Source organism: Phytophthora cinnamomi, assembly GCF_018691715.1.
Source record: "Phytophthora cinnamomi strain GKB4 chromosome Unknown Contig2, whole genome shotgun sequence".
NCBI lineage: Eukaryota > Oomycota > Peronosporomycetes > Peronosporales > Peronosporaceae > Phytophthora > Phytophthora cinnamomi.
Window position 1 is genome coordinate 1,560,752 of NW_027150935.1, and position 16,936 is coordinate 1,577,687.

At 54.8% G+C, this 16,936-nt stretch overlaps 2 protein-coding genes across 2 annotated transcripts; both read right to left on the reverse strand.

Annotated features, from left to right (window-relative positions):
• Positions 1-432: 432 nt before the first annotated feature.
• Positions 433-4,555, reverse strand: IUM83_12375 (ULK/FUSED protein kinase; the record flags this gene model as incomplete). Its single annotated transcript, XM_067936996.1, has 3 exons — positions 433-3,831; positions 3,904-4,332; positions 4,403-4,555. 3 exons carry the CDS (start codon positions 4,553-4,555, stop codon positions 433-435), a joined length of 3,981 nt encoding a protein of 1,326 aa, XP_067800131.1.
• Positions 4,556-5,054: 499 nt separating this feature from the next.
• On the reverse strand, positions 5,055-14,532 carry IUM83_12376 (Retrotransposon protein; the record flags this gene model as incomplete). Its single annotated transcript, XM_067936997.1, has 3 exons — positions 5,055-5,121; positions 13,338-13,485; positions 14,058-14,532. The coding sequence occupies 3 exons, from the start codon at positions 14,530-14,532 to the stop codon at positions 5,055-5,057; spliced, it is 690 nt and encodes a 229-aa protein (XP_067800130.1).
• Between the last annotated feature and the right edge of the window lie 2,404 nt (positions 14,533-16,936).

The following is a 16,936-nucleotide window of genomic DNA, read 5'->3' on the forward strand; positions in this document are numbered from 1 at the left end:
GTTCATCAGCCTGTGCTAAAGTGAGGAATAGCTGGTCACTAGGGTGCGACTTCCTCGCTCAGCTTCGGTTTGCCGTGCTCGGCGTAGGACAGCTGGCGGTCTATTATCATCCCGCGCTCTTGATGGTCGCAGTGGTGCCAGGCAGCAGCTTGCTGCATCGATAACCGTCCTTGCAACTTGATCCCGCTGACCAATTTCTGTCGTGAATCTAATAACGAGGACAGTGGCAGCCTGGCAGCTGGGGCGCCTGCAACGGCAAGCTCGACGTTTAGGTGACGGCTGAGAAGTATCACGACGGACGCGACAGCATCATCGCCTCATGGCCTTCTCATCGGGAACAACCATCGACCACGCCAACTGCGACAGATACCCTCGCTGAGAACTAATCATGCATTACGTGCATACTCATGAATGTCCACAGCAGCCGCTACGCTACTCGGCATGCACGTAGTCGTCTCCGCCTTCGCTGTCGAGCGCCTCGATCTTGGCCAGGATGCGGCGGATGTTCCGTCGAGACACCTCGTCGGCCACCACCTCGTCGTACAAGTGCTCCAGCTCGTCAACGAACCCGGGCTCCGCCTGCACGAGGAAGTTGAAGCACTCCGGGTAGACGCAGAAGTTGCCCAGCGAGAAGAGCACGATCCGGCGCGAGGCCGTGCTGGTCTCCGTCACGGCCAGCTCGAAGAGCTCCCACGGTGCTTCGTGGGTGCACAGGTCGCTGCAGAGCTCGTCCGAGTTGCGGACGAGGTTCCCGAGCGCCCCACCAGCGTTTGAGCGTGTCTTGTCCTCGTCGTTGTGGAGATTCTGCACCAGGAGCGGGATGGCAGGACGCAGTGCATGGTACAAGTCGCCGTTGTGGAAGGCCGCGTTGCCGATCGCGAAGCACGCGAAGCGCCGGACGTAGCTGTCCGGGTCCGATAGCCCACGGATCATCTCATTGAGCACCGTGCGTGACGAATCTCCACCCAACGGCGCGATGAAATGTGGATAGAAGAGTGTTGAGTGTCGGCACAAGTTCCCGATGCAGTTGAGCGCCTTGGCCCGGACCATCGCCTCTGGATGTTGCATGAGTTCGTAGAATTCGGGGAGGAGATCCGCTCGTAGAATGCAGTCGTAGTTCATCTGCGAGCTGCGGGCCAACTGGCTGACGACCAACAGCGTGTCGATGATCAAGGACGGCGAGCAGTTGCTGCTCAGCATCCCGCACTCCTTGATGACCGACATCCCGTCGGCCTCCATGAACTGGGAGCCAAAGTGTGTGGAGCTGGTTACCAGTCGAGACAAGAAGCTGATGGGCAATTCCAGCACGGACGCCTCCAGGTGGAGCTCTTTCGTCGAGAACACATACCGAAGCACGCCGAGGAGTTTTTGCACGCATTTGGCATCGTACAATATCTCCTGCGTATCTACCAGCAGCTCCTCCGACACGCTGTGCGCAAATGGAATGCCTAATACCTTCACCGTGGCGTGAACGAGGGCCTTCACGGCGTTGCTTCCTCCGCCGACAACCTCGGGCCAGTGGAAAAGGTACTCGATATGCTTTAGCTCAAGCAAGTTCACCAAGTGAAGCAAGAGGTGGTCATTCACAGCGACTTCCATCTGCGTTTCGTTGCACTGCATCTCGCGAACGATTCGAAGCAGCTTCAGGAAGCAGAACAACCCCCAAGGCGACAGGAGATCTCCGCCGCCGGTCGCCATCATGCCGTCGAAAGCTTCCCACACAGTATCGTTCTCGAACACGGACATGAACGTATTCATCTCCTCGGATCTGCTTGCTCCATCAGCAGCATTTTGTCTAGGCTGAATCGGCTGCGACGCCGCTTTGGACGCCACGCGCAACAGAAACACAATGCCGGAGTCCAGAAGACCTTGAGCACGAATGTTGTAGCTGGTGAGCATTTGGGCCTTGCTACTTGCGCTTCCATTACCGTCGTCGTCAGTGTTGTTACTGCTGAATAGACGGAAAACCGCGGAGGAACAGCGAGGCGTCAGCGCCCCATGAACGACAAGATTCCAAAGCTCCGTATCCTGCGGCTCCAACTCATCAGGACTGGCATCGGTCCCGAGAGCAGACTCATCGATGTTGCAAGTCTCGATAACCTCGGCGAGAAAGGTACTCAGAGCACTCAATAACGCGGTGTCCGTCGAGTCCTGGAGTAGGGGGAATATGGTTTGCGCGCAACACCAAATTTGTCGCTTTGGGAGTACACCGCGGCGAAGAATCACGGAGAGCAACTCGGTGGCGAAATACTGCTCAATCTGGTGCAATCCTCCAGATGAGAATCCCCAGAGCAAGATAGTGAATATGTCGGTGTCTCGGTGCTTCTGGAAGACAATCTTCGTCACCGTTAGCTTCTTGGAGAGTGGCGCCGAGGATCGACACGCGTGCATCAGGATCTTCAGGATACAACAAATTGTAGATTGGTCGGCGTCTTCTTCTCCTAGGTCATCTTCTCCGTCCGTATCACCGCCCTCACTGCGCTTCTGTCGTACGCGCTCATTTATTTCGTCAGCAAGCAATGCAATCAGCTCACTTACACCACTGCTTAGGAGCTGTGACCCGACTTCTGAGTGAACTTTAACACGAAGCTTGTACAGGTGCTTGACATCCCTCAAGCTGGAGGTGTCCATTGGAGCAGCATCGTCTTGAACCAAAGTCAGGACAGGAAAAGGTTGCAGAGGACTCCAGCATTTTGCATCAGGCTGAACAAATGCTGCTAACGCAAAGACGGCGTACAGACCCAGGTCTCGGCCGCTCTTCGAGATTCTACCCCCTGGAGAGCGCGAAATCCCCGATGCATGCAAGATTTCGCAAAGCGTTTGAACCACGCCCGACGGGTAGACAACCTCCAGCAGTGTTGTCAGATTTTGGGACCGATCAATCATTGATCCGAGCCACTTCAGCGCCTTCGAGTGTGAAGCTGCAACGATGTCGTCCTTGCAAGTCAGCATGAGAGATATGGTGTCGACGTCACTTTTGCAGAATTCGCGGTAGTCTAATTTGCCATTCAGAGTGTTCTCGACTTCGAAAGAATTGACGATCGTCGTGCATATCATGCAGCACCGTACACATTTGTAGACTACGTCGGTTGCTTGCTCGTGGCCCGCTTTCAGCACCCCGCTAGCTTCAACTAGACGACCCAAAAATCGGTGAATGTGGTCCTTCGCGTGAAGCAGGCCGTCAAGTTGAGTCATTTCTTCGGCCTTTTTCAGAAGCAACATGAAAGACCGGTATTGAAGATGGAGCAGCGACGCAATATTCGCCAGTATGTCTCTGGATAGCTCGTGGACAGGGATCGATGGCAGCAGGCCGACGGCGTTGGCAAACAGTGGAGAGCTTATGAGCCCCGCGTTCACGTGTTTCGTGTCCATTTCTCGACTGATACGGTCCCACACACCTAGAAAGCTTTCCAGAACCACCGAGCGAGACGGACGAGAAGCTTTTGGCGGAGGAGAGGGGCCACGATTGTTATTCTCGCTAGCTGGTGCCGTTTTCGGGTCATCTTCATGGGGCTGCTCGGGCTTTGGCAGTTGTCGCCCAGTTTCCGGGTCACAGATCTTCCACTCGCCACATGATCTTAGGCGCTCGACACTCGGCTTAACCTTCTCTTCGTTTTCTTCTTCCGGGGAGTGATGTAGCTCGTTCTCTTCGAAGAAGCGGGGCAAAGCGCGCACTTGCCGCTCGAGCTGCAGTCTTGCTTCGAGCTGCTCTGGCGTCTCGTGCACGAATGGATGTTGCAAAATCTCGGGCCACTTGAGTCTCTGAGCTGGGTCCTTGTTCAGTAGCCCCCTCAAAAAGCTCTGGAAATCCTCCGACATCGTCGGCGGATACTACACGGCATCGCGAACGATCATCTGGATCAGCGACACAATCCGATCGGTGTAGAACGGTGGCTTCCCCACCGCGAGTTCGTACAGAATCACTCCCAGCGACCACAGATCCACCGTGTAGTTGTACGGCTTCTCCTGCACCAGTTCCGGGGCCATATACAGCGGCGTGCCCTTGATAGATCTCAGCAAGCTTGAGTCGTGCGCAATCGCACGCGCAAAGCCAAAGTCCGCGAGCTTGATCTGCTGCTTGGAGCCGATCAGGATGTTCTGCGGCTTCATATCCCGGTGAATAATGCGGTTCGAGTGCAGCACATGCAGCGCCTGGATGAGCTGGATGGCGATCTTCCGGATCTCCTCTTCTGGTAGACTGTGCTCGTCCTCCAGCACCTGGAACAGCTCGCCCTGCGCGTACTCAGTCACCATGCAGAACTCCCCGTCCGTTTCGAACGAGTCCAGCATTGCAATGATGTTGCAATGGTTGAGACGTCGTAGGATATTAATCTGTCCGGGCAGCATGCACAACTCAGTTAGGTCAGGTACCTACATCGGTTTATAGGCTGTATTCCCCCACTTCTTGGCGTAGATTCTCGAGATCTCGGGCGCTTTTGCCCTGTTTCGTCACGAATTTGAGCGCGACGATCTGCCCCGAGTACTTGCGGCGACCCCGGTAGACCTTCCCGAAGGATCCTTCGCCGATCCGCTCCAATATGTGGTAGTTCTCCATGGAAGATCAAATTCGAGCTATGGGTCCCTCCCGGCCGCCGCTCGAGGAATCAGGAGATTTGTATTTTCTATTTTTTTTTACCTTTCGATGGTTTCATGAGACGTGGGGCTCTGGTTAAACTTACCATTTATATGATAGTGGTCATGTGTATTGGACTTTTACGACTTTTTAGCCCTCGTAAACAGCTGTGTAGTTGTAGTTGACTGTGGTTTCGTACTCGGGCGCACAATACGGGAACTCGGTGTCGCCGTTGACGGGGGTGAACAGTTCTTCGACTGTGAGAACCGTAACGTAGAGCATCCTGGACAGAAGCACACGACGATCACCGCGGCCGCCGCCTTCTCCCACGTGGGGAACACGTCCCACTTTTTCGTGAGCTCGGCAGGATGAGAGTGATGCAAGACACGCCGGCGAAGTCCGACAACGCAGAGAAGTGGTCCTCGAAGACGACGGACAGAACCACTAGGGCCGTGATCTTGGTGAGACGCAGAGCTACATATTAAACGGCGTTGGCGCCTTGGTATTCTGCAGCTTTCGCCTCCACGTTGCCTAGGTAGGCTCTTTCACTGTCCGCGATAGAGGTGAATGATCAACACTGTTGGCTTCTCGATTCCACCGACCGTGTAACGGTGTTACACGTACAAGTGGCTGCAAGCCACTTGTGAATTTAACAGATTGGTTATCTGTTAAACGTTTTGGATACTTCCTCACATTGGTGTAAGACACACCGATAGATACATTGAAGTGGACCACCACAGTGAGTGGTCCACACATACCCAAAGATCCTATTGGTAGAAAGCAGCATCTTTCTACCAATCAGAGTCATGCATATTAGCCGGGCGCTGACAGCCAGCCGCTGTCAACCCTTTCATAGATGATAAACAGTTTTTAGCAGATTTTAGAGGAAGATCAATTTACAAGCAATACAGTTCTCATTTTACCTAATCTAAGTTACTTGGAGTCTTGTCTAAGTTAACTTATATTTGTGTATTCAAATATAATTAACTCGAGTAATTACTAAGTACTTACGCTGCCTCATACACGTTGCGCAACGTGTAAGCAAAAGTAGTGAGTCAAGTTAGACCCACTACACCTGGTAGCACTTTGTAGTCCGTCCAACGACCGACTGCTTGACGTTCGTACGCGGTGTACGAACGCGGAGCCGAGAACCACATGAGCACGGAGGTGCCCATGGAGAGCTCCAACACGCCTGTAATGCATGTTGCACGCGCTGTCTGCCCCACCTGTCTGACCCAGAGTGGGAGGCCCTCCAACGACTGTCAACAGTCATTGGAGAAGCGGCGATAGCTACAATGCTGCGTACGCTATCGCCGACGGAGCAACATGGTGTTGCTCTGGGGTTCATCATGAAGGAGCAGCGTGACGCTGCTTCCTCAGTGACGGCGTCGTCAGGGACGACACCGCGTGCTCAACCATTAAAGTTGAGCGTAAGCAATTACGTGGGAAGAGAGGGCGAGCCTCTCCTCCGATGGCTTGTCGAGCTCGACACAGCCATAGCGGCTCGACGCATCGTCGACCCGCTGTCGAAGGTCGCGTTCGCCATGTCCTGCCTTGGCGGACACGCAAGCGGTTGGGCGTATGGGCACCGACTCTCCGATCCTACGTGCTTCAGCACGTACGCAGTGTTCAAAGAGGAGCTCAAACAAGCGTTTGAGCCCCCGCAAAACGAGTTCCGGTCGAGGGCGGAGTTCCTCGACCTTCAGCAGGGTAAGCATGACGTCCATGCTTACGCGCAGCGCGCACGATATTTGGTATCAAATATCGTGACCAACCCGATAGACGAGGCGACTAAAGTCGTCACGTTCATGAAGGGACTGAGAGATGGGCCTGTGAAGACCTATCTCTTCCGAGAGTACCCGAGTACTCTCGAAGCTGCGATCACTCTTGCCATGCAAGAAGAGTTTAGCCTGCGGCAGGCTAAACTGCATGTGAACGTGCCGAGGCCGCAACCGCGCCCGGTAGCGAGGCCGGGAGGTCCAGAACCAATGGACCTCTCGAATGCAACAACTGCTGCTTACCAGCAGCAGGGAGGTAACGTGCGATGCTTCCGTTGCGGAAGGATCGGTCACTTTGCCAGAGAGTGCACGGCTCCCGTGCACTACAATGGTGGCCGTCGTGGCGATGCTGAGCATCGCCGCGAACAAACAAAAAACGTGAACATCCAGTAGGCGCGGGGCGCCCTACTGGTAATGCAGTCGCGCGTGCCGACATCGGGCACGCGACACTGAGGACTGCAGCCCCCAGTGAGACCAGCTCTCACTGCAAGAAACAAGATGACAGGCCGAACCTAGTCATCTTGAAGGTTTACTCGAAGAGAGCGAGTGACTCTCTTCGAGCTTTGGTAGACTCAGGCGCGTCGAACAACTTTGTTCGACTGCGAAGCCTGCCGAGACTTGACTTCGAGGAGGTAAATGTACCTCGAAGTCTTCTGGAGGTACGACTGGCAACGGGTGCCAGCGTGAAGACCTAGAAGCGCGTCGTGAACGTGCGCTTCTCGTTCAAACAACAAGTGTTTGCCGAACACTTTATCGTCCTGGACCTGGACGATAAGTTCGACGTGGTAATGGGCATGCCGTGGTTTGCACGGAATGATCCGGTAATTGACTGGAAGAAGCGCACGCTCGTGCGCTTCGGCCGCGACAGCAGAACAGAGAGCGATGGCCCTGTTACCGCGGCGCACGCACCAGCAGGTGCGCACGACTCTCCTGCCGAGACAGCGCTAAAAGCTGCTGTCCAGGAGTGTCCAGGAAGTGCGCGAGGGCGCACACACGTGAGACCCACGTCGGCAGTGCTGCCGACGTCAGAAGAAAAAGATGTACTGGTTCCAGGAACCAACACCCACGTTCAAGCGTGTAAGGGACAGTCCCTGACCCGAAGCGGTCAGGTCGACAACGACGCGTCGGCTCCGGGAGCCGACGCACCCTCGGTCATGAGGGGCTCCGCCAATGAATGGCGTCGAGGTGACGAAGGCGTGTCAACTCCGGGAGTTGACGCTGCAAACAGTGCGGACGGTTGCAAACGTACCGCACTGACGCAATTTGCATACTGTCGTGCAGCCGGGCTGCACGACGAAGCGCCATGCGATCAAGCCGGGCTTGATATCGCGCGCCCGCAGACAGGGTCTGCCGGCGAAGGGACACATTACCGTGCAGCCGGGCTGCACGAAGGAAAATGCGGTCAAGCCGGGCTTGATACCGCGCGCCCGCGGACAGGGTCTCCCGGCGAAAGGACACATTACCGTGCAGCCGGGCTGCACGAAAGAAAATGCGGTCAAGCCGGGCTTGATACCGCGCGCCCGCGGACAGGGTCCGCCGGCGAACGACTGTCCACGGCCGGGCCTGGACAAGGAGAACGACTGTGCGGAGCCGGGCTCCGCACAACAAGAAGACGGCGCAAGCGAAAAACGCTGCGCAAGTCTCGGTCCGGGACCGAGACGCAACAAGAAACAGTCTGCTGGGCAGACTGCGGCGGTGACACCGAATGTCAAGACGCTAAGCGTCTTGACGCGCACCGATACTGGATTCCAGTATCGTGACATGGAACTCGCTAGTCCTCCGACGACGGCGTCGGAGTTGACTTCGCTTCCAGTCGTGAGCTGGAAGCGCTTCACGCGCGACTTGCACGATGGACGCATCGAGCAAGTCTGCGTTCTTTCGGACAGCGAAAGAACGGCGAGCGAGAGCGAAGAGCTGAGGCAGCTCTTCATGGGAAGTACCACTGAGAGTGAAGACACTCTCAGTGCGAAGACGAAGCGAGAGCGCTTCGAGGAACAAGGTTGGGACTCGCTGAAGTCGTGTCCCTATTACGAATTGTTGAGGGAATACAAAGACGTACTCCCGGAAGAGATTCCTGCGGAGCTTCCGCAGGATAAGGGTATTCAGCACGAGATTGATCTCGTGCCGGGCACGAAGTACTGTGTCACGCGGCAGTGGCCACTGCCGCGAGAGCAAGTGAAAGCGATCGACGACTTCTTTGAAAGTCGTCGTAAAGCAGGACAAGTGCGGGAATCAAAGTCCCCGCACAGTGCTCCGACGTTCTGTGTCAAAAAGCCACAGGGCGGATGGCGCACCGTTCATGCGTATAGCAAGCTGAACGATGCGACGGTACCGGCGCAGACGCCGATACCGCGAAAAGATGTTATCATCGATTCGATGGCCGGGAGCACCGTTTACAGTGCTCTCGACTTACGAGATGTATTTTATCAGATCCTAATGCGTGAGAGCGATATCCCTCTCACGGCAGTGAGCACGCCAAGCGGCATGCTCTGGGAATGGCTGGTAATGCCGCAGGGGCTTAAGAACGCCCCTGCGACCTTCAACAGGTGCGTGACGCACTTGTTGCGCTCAGTGCGCGACTTCGCACCGAGCTACTTCGATGATGTGTTCATCCACAGCTGGGCTGTGGATGGGAAGACCGACGTAGAGATGCACAGGGTGCATCTCCGGAAGCTACTTGAGCTTATGCGAAAGCATAAGCTCTACGCGAACCTGAAGAAGTGTATCTTCGGGGCGAGCGAGATACCCGTCCTCGGGTGTCTCGTAGGGAAGAATGGTGTTCGCCCTGACCCGGAAAAGGTCAGAGTGATCAATGAATGGCCAACGCCTTCAAGTGTCAAGGAACTGAGGCAGTTCCTTGGCTTGGCCACGTACTTGTGCAAGTACGTGGAGGACTATGCGGGCAAGATCCGCCCGCTGTCACAGCTTCTTAAGAAAGAAGCTGTGTGGAATTGGACACCCGATTGCCAAAAGGCATTCGATGCAGTCAAGCGGGGCTTGACTGAGGCGCCGATCTTGGCAGTGGCTGACCAAGATCGTCCATTTCACGTAGTGTGTGACGCATCCGATTTTGCGATCGGATGCGCGTTGATGCAGCACGATCACGAGGGCCGTGATCGTGTCGTCTACTACCAATCGCGTCAGCTGAAGCCAGCTGAGCGCAACTATCCGGTGCATGACAAGGAACTCCTTGCCATGAAGTATGCACTCGCAAAGTTCCGAGTGTACTTGCTTGGAAGTAGACCATTTGTGGTCTACACCGACCATGCTTCACTGCGCCCTGCAGTGAAGTCACCACACATATCACAAAGAATGGCGAGATGGCTCTCATTCTTTGCGGAGTGTAACTTCCGGGTCGAATACAAACCCGGAAGATTGAATGTAGTGGCCGACGCGTTATCACGTCGGCCGGACTACGCAGTAGCCGCTGACGTCAATGCCATTGACGCCATGCAATCGAGCAAACCCACATCATCTCTGTTGGATGATGTGAAGGCCGCGTACGCGCACGACGCGGACGCGAAGCTCTTGCTGGCCTATGGCACAGCGCCTTCTGACAAGTCCCGTCAGAAGCTGCCCAAGCACCTTCGAGCGCGTGCACACCGCTTTCGTGTGCACCAAGGACTGCTACTTTACAACGCAGTCGACGACAACGCGGATCGCGTTGTCGTGCCAAATGACCATGACCTGCGACTCAGGATCATGTACGAGTATCACGATGCCCCGACTGCGGGACATCTCGGACGTGAGAAGACTTACGTCCTTCTCACGCGCGACTCCTACTGGCACCACCAGTATAAGTGGGTGCGCAAGTACATCCGTGCTTGCGAGGTATGCCAACGCGTTAAGCCTGCGCCATTCGCGCAGGCTCCACTGCAATCACTACCGACTCCGTCGGAGTGTTGGAAGTCCATGTCTTTGGACTTCATCTTTGGTCTTCCCCCGGACAGCGGAGGGAACACCGGTGTTGTGGTCTTTGTAGACCGTTTCAGCAAGATGGTACATCTTGCTGCGGTGCCAGCAGAGGTGACCGCGAAGCAGACGGCCCGTCTGCTCGTCGACATGGTGTTCAAACACCATGGCATGCCGTCCGACATCGTGTCGGACAGAGACCCGCGCTTCACAGCGCACCTGTGGCAAGAAGTGTTTACACTTCTTGGGAGCCAGCTTCCAATGTCGACTGCGAACCGTCCGCAGACGGACGGCCAAACCGAGCGCGTGAATCGCGTGCTCGTCGATATGTTGAAGAGCTACGCTCACTCGTTCCAATACTGGAGCGAGTGCTTATCGATGGCAGAGTTTGCCATCAACAACTCAGTGCATGCCTCGACCGGGCATACACCGTTCTACGTGAATGCCATGCGGCATCCACGCCTACCGAGTTTACTCGGAGTGATAGCTCCCACTTTAAGTGGGGTAGGATCTACGACTGCAATACAGCAGCCGCAGAAACCGCTGACACTTGCACAGTGTCAGCTGCAACAATGGACAAACCACATGAGTCTGCGCAGGGCGCAACTCCCTAACTAACATGGCCAACGACCACGGGTCTGCGCAGGGCGCAGACACCGCAAGAAACCACGCAGAGGCCGGGCCTCTAGCGGAGAGCGAGCTGAATGACTTCAGCTCGAATGCAATCAGTTTCATCACCAAAGACAAGCCGTGATTCGGTTTGTCCAAGACACTATAGCAGCTTCTGTTGATCAACAGAAGCTGAACGCAAACAATGCGGGCAGAGGCAACACAAATGAATTTAAAGTTGGTTCATTGGTTTTGTTAGCTACACAAAACCTGCCTAGACATGCAGTTTCGGATTTCGGAGCAAGCAAGCTTGCTCCGCGCTTCATCGGGCCGTTCACTGTGTTGGCACGGCACGGCAACGCATACACGCTAGACATACCATCTAGCATGCGCCTCCATCCGACCTTTTACGTCGGACGGCTGAAGCCATACCGGCAGCACGAGCCATCTAGCTCGGCTGACCCGAAGCCTCGGCAGGAGCCGAGGCAGAAGCGAGGACTTGGCCTCGGCGACGAGCAACCTCTCCTCCAGCGCGCGGACGCGCTGGAGCAACCTTCATCTGGGTCCCCAGCTCAACCTGGATATTCGAGGCGGTCTGCGAGACCGCCGCGACTAACCTTCTGGTCCGCCTGCTCCTGTTCAGGGCGGCGAACTCAGCGCCCTGCAGACGCTCCACCACGGTCACCCGGTCGTGGAGACGTGTACCGATCAGCCCGGGGCTGATCATGCCAGGCGTGTTCCCACCCCCGCCACCGCCGATCCATGACGCCCGCGGCTCAACCTGCTGGATTGTTGAGCGGATTGTTGACCATAGTATCCCGAAAACGAACCCTCAAGGGGCTCGTTTTCGTATTCGTGGAGAGGATTTCCTCCCCATCGAGATACATGGGAGCCGCGGAACGTCTTGCTGGAGGACGTTCCGGAAATGGTGAGGGCGTACGAAGAGCAGTACGCGCTGGTGCAGCGGAAGTAACACGAGCGCTGCGATCATCGCTAGCGCCCGAACCCTCACGTGCTAAGAACTTAGCACGGAGCTCTTCGAGACTCTCGGGCACACGGAACGACGTGTACCCGTTCAGGTCGCGGTCGCTCAAGCGGACCGCGCCTGAAAGCACTTCGTGCACTGAAAGCCCTCGGGCACAGCGCACGGCACATTTGCCTCCTCAGCAGCAACATGAAGTTGCTCCAGCTTTCCACGCTTCGAGTACGTCTCGAAGCGATCACGCGCTTGCTTAATCCGATCACGGTAAGCACTCGGCCTCTTGTTGAAGTTCTCAACAAAGGCATTCCAGCTTTGACAAAGTGCCTGCCATTCGGGCACTTTGCTGCGAGAAGAGGTCTTCTTGCTTTGAAACCATCGGAGCTCATGAAAGAGTCCGATGTAATAATCGCGCCTTTGATGCGTCCCCACATCAAAGTGCAGCTCGGCAGCCACAGCGTCATCTTTGATGGCGCTGCATACGTACAGCGGCACCTCATTCGGAGGTACCGAGCTCCCATACCGGTCCGAGATCTCGGACGCGGACGGCGTCCACGGATCACGCGCTGCGTCTGCAGTGCATGGAGAACTGAGAGCCCCAGCGGAAGCGAGTGGGGTATCACTCTCAGTACGCGAACGCTTCGAACTCGAAGCGTCCGATTCGTCCCCTTCACGCGGGCGAACGTTCTTGGCGTGAGGGTCGAGCGATTCGCTCGACACTGAGTCTTTACGCTTTGAGGGCGAGTCCTCCTCGCCCTCCATGTCTTCATCGTCGTCGTCGAAGTCGACGACGTCACCGTACTTCGCCTTCTGGCGTTCGAAGTAGTCGTCGATGGACAGATGACTCCCCATCGACTTTGCGGACTTCTTCCGAGGCGCGCTCATCGTTGAATGAGCGCGGATTTCTTCTCCAAACGCGGAGAATTGACGAATTGTCAATTCAGAGATTGACGTGCGGGGACCCCGCGCGTCTAACCTTAAGGGGGGGGATGGTGTAACGGGGTTACACGTACAAGTGGCTGCAAGCCACTTGTGAATTTAACAGATTGGTTATCTGTTAAACGTTTTGGATACTTCCTCACATTGGTGTAAGACACACCGATGGATACATTGAAGTGGATCACCACAATGAGTGGTCCACACATACCCAAAGATCCTATTGGTAGAAAGCAGCATCTTTCTACCAATCAGAGTCATGCATATTAGCCGGGCGCTGACAGCCAGCCGCTGTCAACCCTTTCATAGATGATAAACAGTTTTAGCAGATTTTAGAGGAAGATCAATTTACAAGCAATACAGTTCTCATTTTACCTTAAACTAGCTACTTGGAGTCTTGTCTAAGTTAACTTATATTTGTGTATTCAAGTATAATTAACTCAAGTAATTACTAAGTACGTACGCTTCCTCATACACGTTGCGCAACGTGTAAGCAAAAGTAGTGAGTCAAGTTAGACCCACTACAGACCGGCGTGGCACTTCAGCGTACCTGAGAAGGTTGCTCTCGACGTCTGTAACGAAAGACTTGTGCATGCTCAGCACGAGGCGCACCGTAAGGTAGAACACAGGGTCCAGGATGCCGGAGAAGGCGATCGTAATATGGACATGCATGCCGAGGTAGGCGAGCACGACAGCGTCTGTCACGTCGAGCCCGAAGAGTGTTGGTAGTTGAAGTTGCTGAAGCGAGTGTCGGTCCTGTTGAGAGCGAGGTTGTTGAGTTGATGTGCGGGATAGACGGTTGATTTAATAATGAATTGCTACTACTAGCCTAAAATGCATGCCTCGCTGTGCTCCAACGCGAGCACAGGGCCCTCTCTGCGTATTTCTGGTTAGTTTCTTGACTATGTGCTACCCTGCGTCTTTTTATTTTATTTTCATTTCTTTTCTACTAATGCATGTTCCATGTTTCTTTTTCATGTTTTCCCTACAAAATGCATGTTCACTGTGACGGCTGACCCTCTCGGGTAACTGTCACAGGAACTTCAAGCCTCTGGCCGCTAGCAAGCAAACCAGAGCCTTGCGCCACATCGCTCTGGCTGGCTTGCTCAGCAGGCCAGAGGTGGACCTGACCCCCCCCGGTTGACTTCGCGTTGGCGGAGTCGATACTCATCCAGGAGTTGACGCCAACGCAAAACGTGCTCGATCTGCGCTTCACCTTCCCAGGTTGCCTCATGCTCCGGTAACCCATGCCACTTCACGAGCCACTGACGTTTGCGACGTCTAGTTCGTTTCTTGAGCAGCTTCTCCACAATGTAGAGTTCTTCTCCAGTGTCCTCGTCCAAGATTAGAGGTACAGCCTTCGGAATCGGTCGATTCGGAAAACCCTCACGATTCGTTTGGTAATGGCTCAGCAACCCCACGTTGAATATCGGATTAAGACGTTTTATTGTGCGCGGAAGTATCAACTTCCACGGTCCAACCTTCTTAGCCGCTAATTTTGCTTTCTCCAATTCCGTGCTCTTGTTTACGGTTTTCAGCGGTAAGTTCTTCGTGTCGAGCAGCACCATGTCACCTTCCTTGAAGACAACTTGTCTGCGCTTGCGATCATAATACTCCTTTTTTCTTGCTTGAGCTTCTACCAAATTCTTCTGAGCAAGTTCTACGATCTCCTGTCGTTCCTTCGCAAAGTTTGTCGTGATCTCCGCGAGCGCCACATCATTCTCCGATTGCAGCAGGTCTTTCATCTCCTCTGCCACAATGTTTGACACCTTGCGTCCTGTGTCACGTTCGACTGGCGCGAACTTCGTAGGCGCGTTGACGAGGGTCGAATTCACATATTCGATAGTTCCTAGGTGTTCAACCCAATCATCATCGTGATACGAGATCAAACATCTCAATGTGTAGTGGGTCTAACTTAACACACTACTTTAGCTTACACGTTGCGCAACGTGTATGAGGAAGCGTAAGTACTTAGTAATTACTTGAGTTAATTATACTTGAATACACAAATATAATTTAAATCAGATACGACTCCAAGTGACTTAGATTAGGTAAAATGAGAACTGTATTGTTTGTAAATTGATATTCATCCCAAATCTGCTAAAACTGTTTATCATCTATGAAAGGGGTTGCAGCGGCTGGCTGTCAGAGCCCCGCCAATATGCATGACTCTGATTGGTAGAAAGATGCTGCTTTCTACCAATAGTATCTTTGGGTAGGTGTGGACCACTCATTGTGGTGGTCCACTTCAATGTATCCATTGGTGTGCCTTACACCAATGTGAGGAAGTATCCAAAACTTTTAACAGATATCTTATCTGTTAAAATCACAAGTGGCTTGTAGCCACTTGTACGTGTAACCCCGTTATACCATCCCCCCCCTTAAGGTTAGACGCGCGGGGTTCCCGCACATCAATCTCTGAATTGACAATTCGTCAATTCTCCGCGTTTGGAGAAGAAACCCGCGCTCATTCAACGATGAGCGCGCCCCAAGAGAAGAAGACTCCGAAGTCGGTGGAGAGTCATCTCTCCATCGACGACTACTTCGAGCGCCAGAAGGCGAAGTACGGTGACGTCGTCGACTTCGACGACGACGATGAAGACATGGAGGGCGAGGAGGACTCGCCCTCAAAGCGCAAAGACTCAGTGTCGAGCGAATCGCTCGACCCTCATGCCAAGAACATTCCCCCGCGTGAAGGGGACGAATCGGACGCTTCGAGTTCGAAGCGTTCGCGAACTGAGAGTGATACCCCACTCGCTTCCGCTGGGGCTCTCAGTTCTCCATGCACTGCAGACGCAGCGCGTGATCCGTGGACGCCGTCCGCGTCCGAGATCTCGGACCGGTATGGGAGCTCGGTACCTCCGAATGAGGTGCCGCTGTACGTATGCAGCGCCATCAAAGATGACGCTGTGGCTGCCGAGCTGCACTTTGATGCGGGGACGCATAAAAGGCGCGATTATTACATCAGACGCTTTCATGAGCTCCGATGGTTTCAAAGCAAGAAGACACCTTCTCGCAGCAAAGTGCCCGAGTGGCAGGCACTTTGTCAAAGTTGGAATGCCTTTGTTGAGAACTTCAACAAGAGGCCGAGTGCTTACCGTGATCGGATTAAGCAAGCGCGTGATCGCTTCGAGACGTACTCGAAGCGTGGAAAGCTGGAGCAACTTCATGTTGCTGCTGAGGAGGCAAATGTGCCGTGCGCTGTGCCCGAGGGCTTTCAGTGCACGAAGTGCTTCCCAGGCGCGGTCCGCTTGAGCGACCGCGACCTGAACGGGTACACGTCGTTCCGTGTGCCCGAGAGTCTCAAAGAGCTCCGTGCTAAGTTCTTAGCACGTGAGGGTTCGGGCGCTAGCGATGATCGCAGCGCTCGTGTTACTTCCGCTGCACCAGCGCGTACTGCTCTTCGTACGCCCTCACCATTTCCGGAACGTCCTCCAGCAAGACGTTCCGCGGCTCCCATGTATCTCGATGGGGAGGAAATCCTCTCCAACGAATACGAAAACGAGCCCCTTGAGGGTTCGTTTTCGGGATACTATGGTCAACAATCCGCTCAACAATCCAGCAGGTTGAGCCGCGGGCGTCATGGATCGGCGGTGGCGGGGGTGGGAACACGCCCCGGGTATGATCAGCCCCGGGCTGATCGGTACACGTCTCTCCACGACCGGGTGACCGTGGTGGAGCGTCTGCAGGGCGCTGAGTTCGCCGCCCTGGAACAGGAGCAGGCGGACCAGAAGGCCCAAGTCGCGGCGGTCTCGCAGACCGCCTCGAATATCCAGGTTGAGCTGGGGACCCAGATGAAGGGGTTGCTCCAGCGCGTCCGCGCGCTGGAGGAGAGGTTGCTCGTCGCCGAGGCCAAGTCCTCCGCTTCTGCCTCGGCTCCTGCCGAGGCTTCGGGTCAGCCGAGCTAGATGGCTCGTGCTGCCGGTATGGCTTCAGCCGTCCGACGTAAAAGGTCGGATGGAGGCGCATGCTAGATGGTATGTCTAGCGTGTATGCGTTGCCGTGCCGTGCCAACACAGTGAACGGCCCGATGAAGCGCGGAGCAAGCTTGCTTGCTCCGAAATCCGAAACTGCATGTCTAGGCAGGTTTTGTGTAGCTAACAAAACTAATGAACCAACTTTAAATTCATTTGTGTTGCCTCTGCCCGC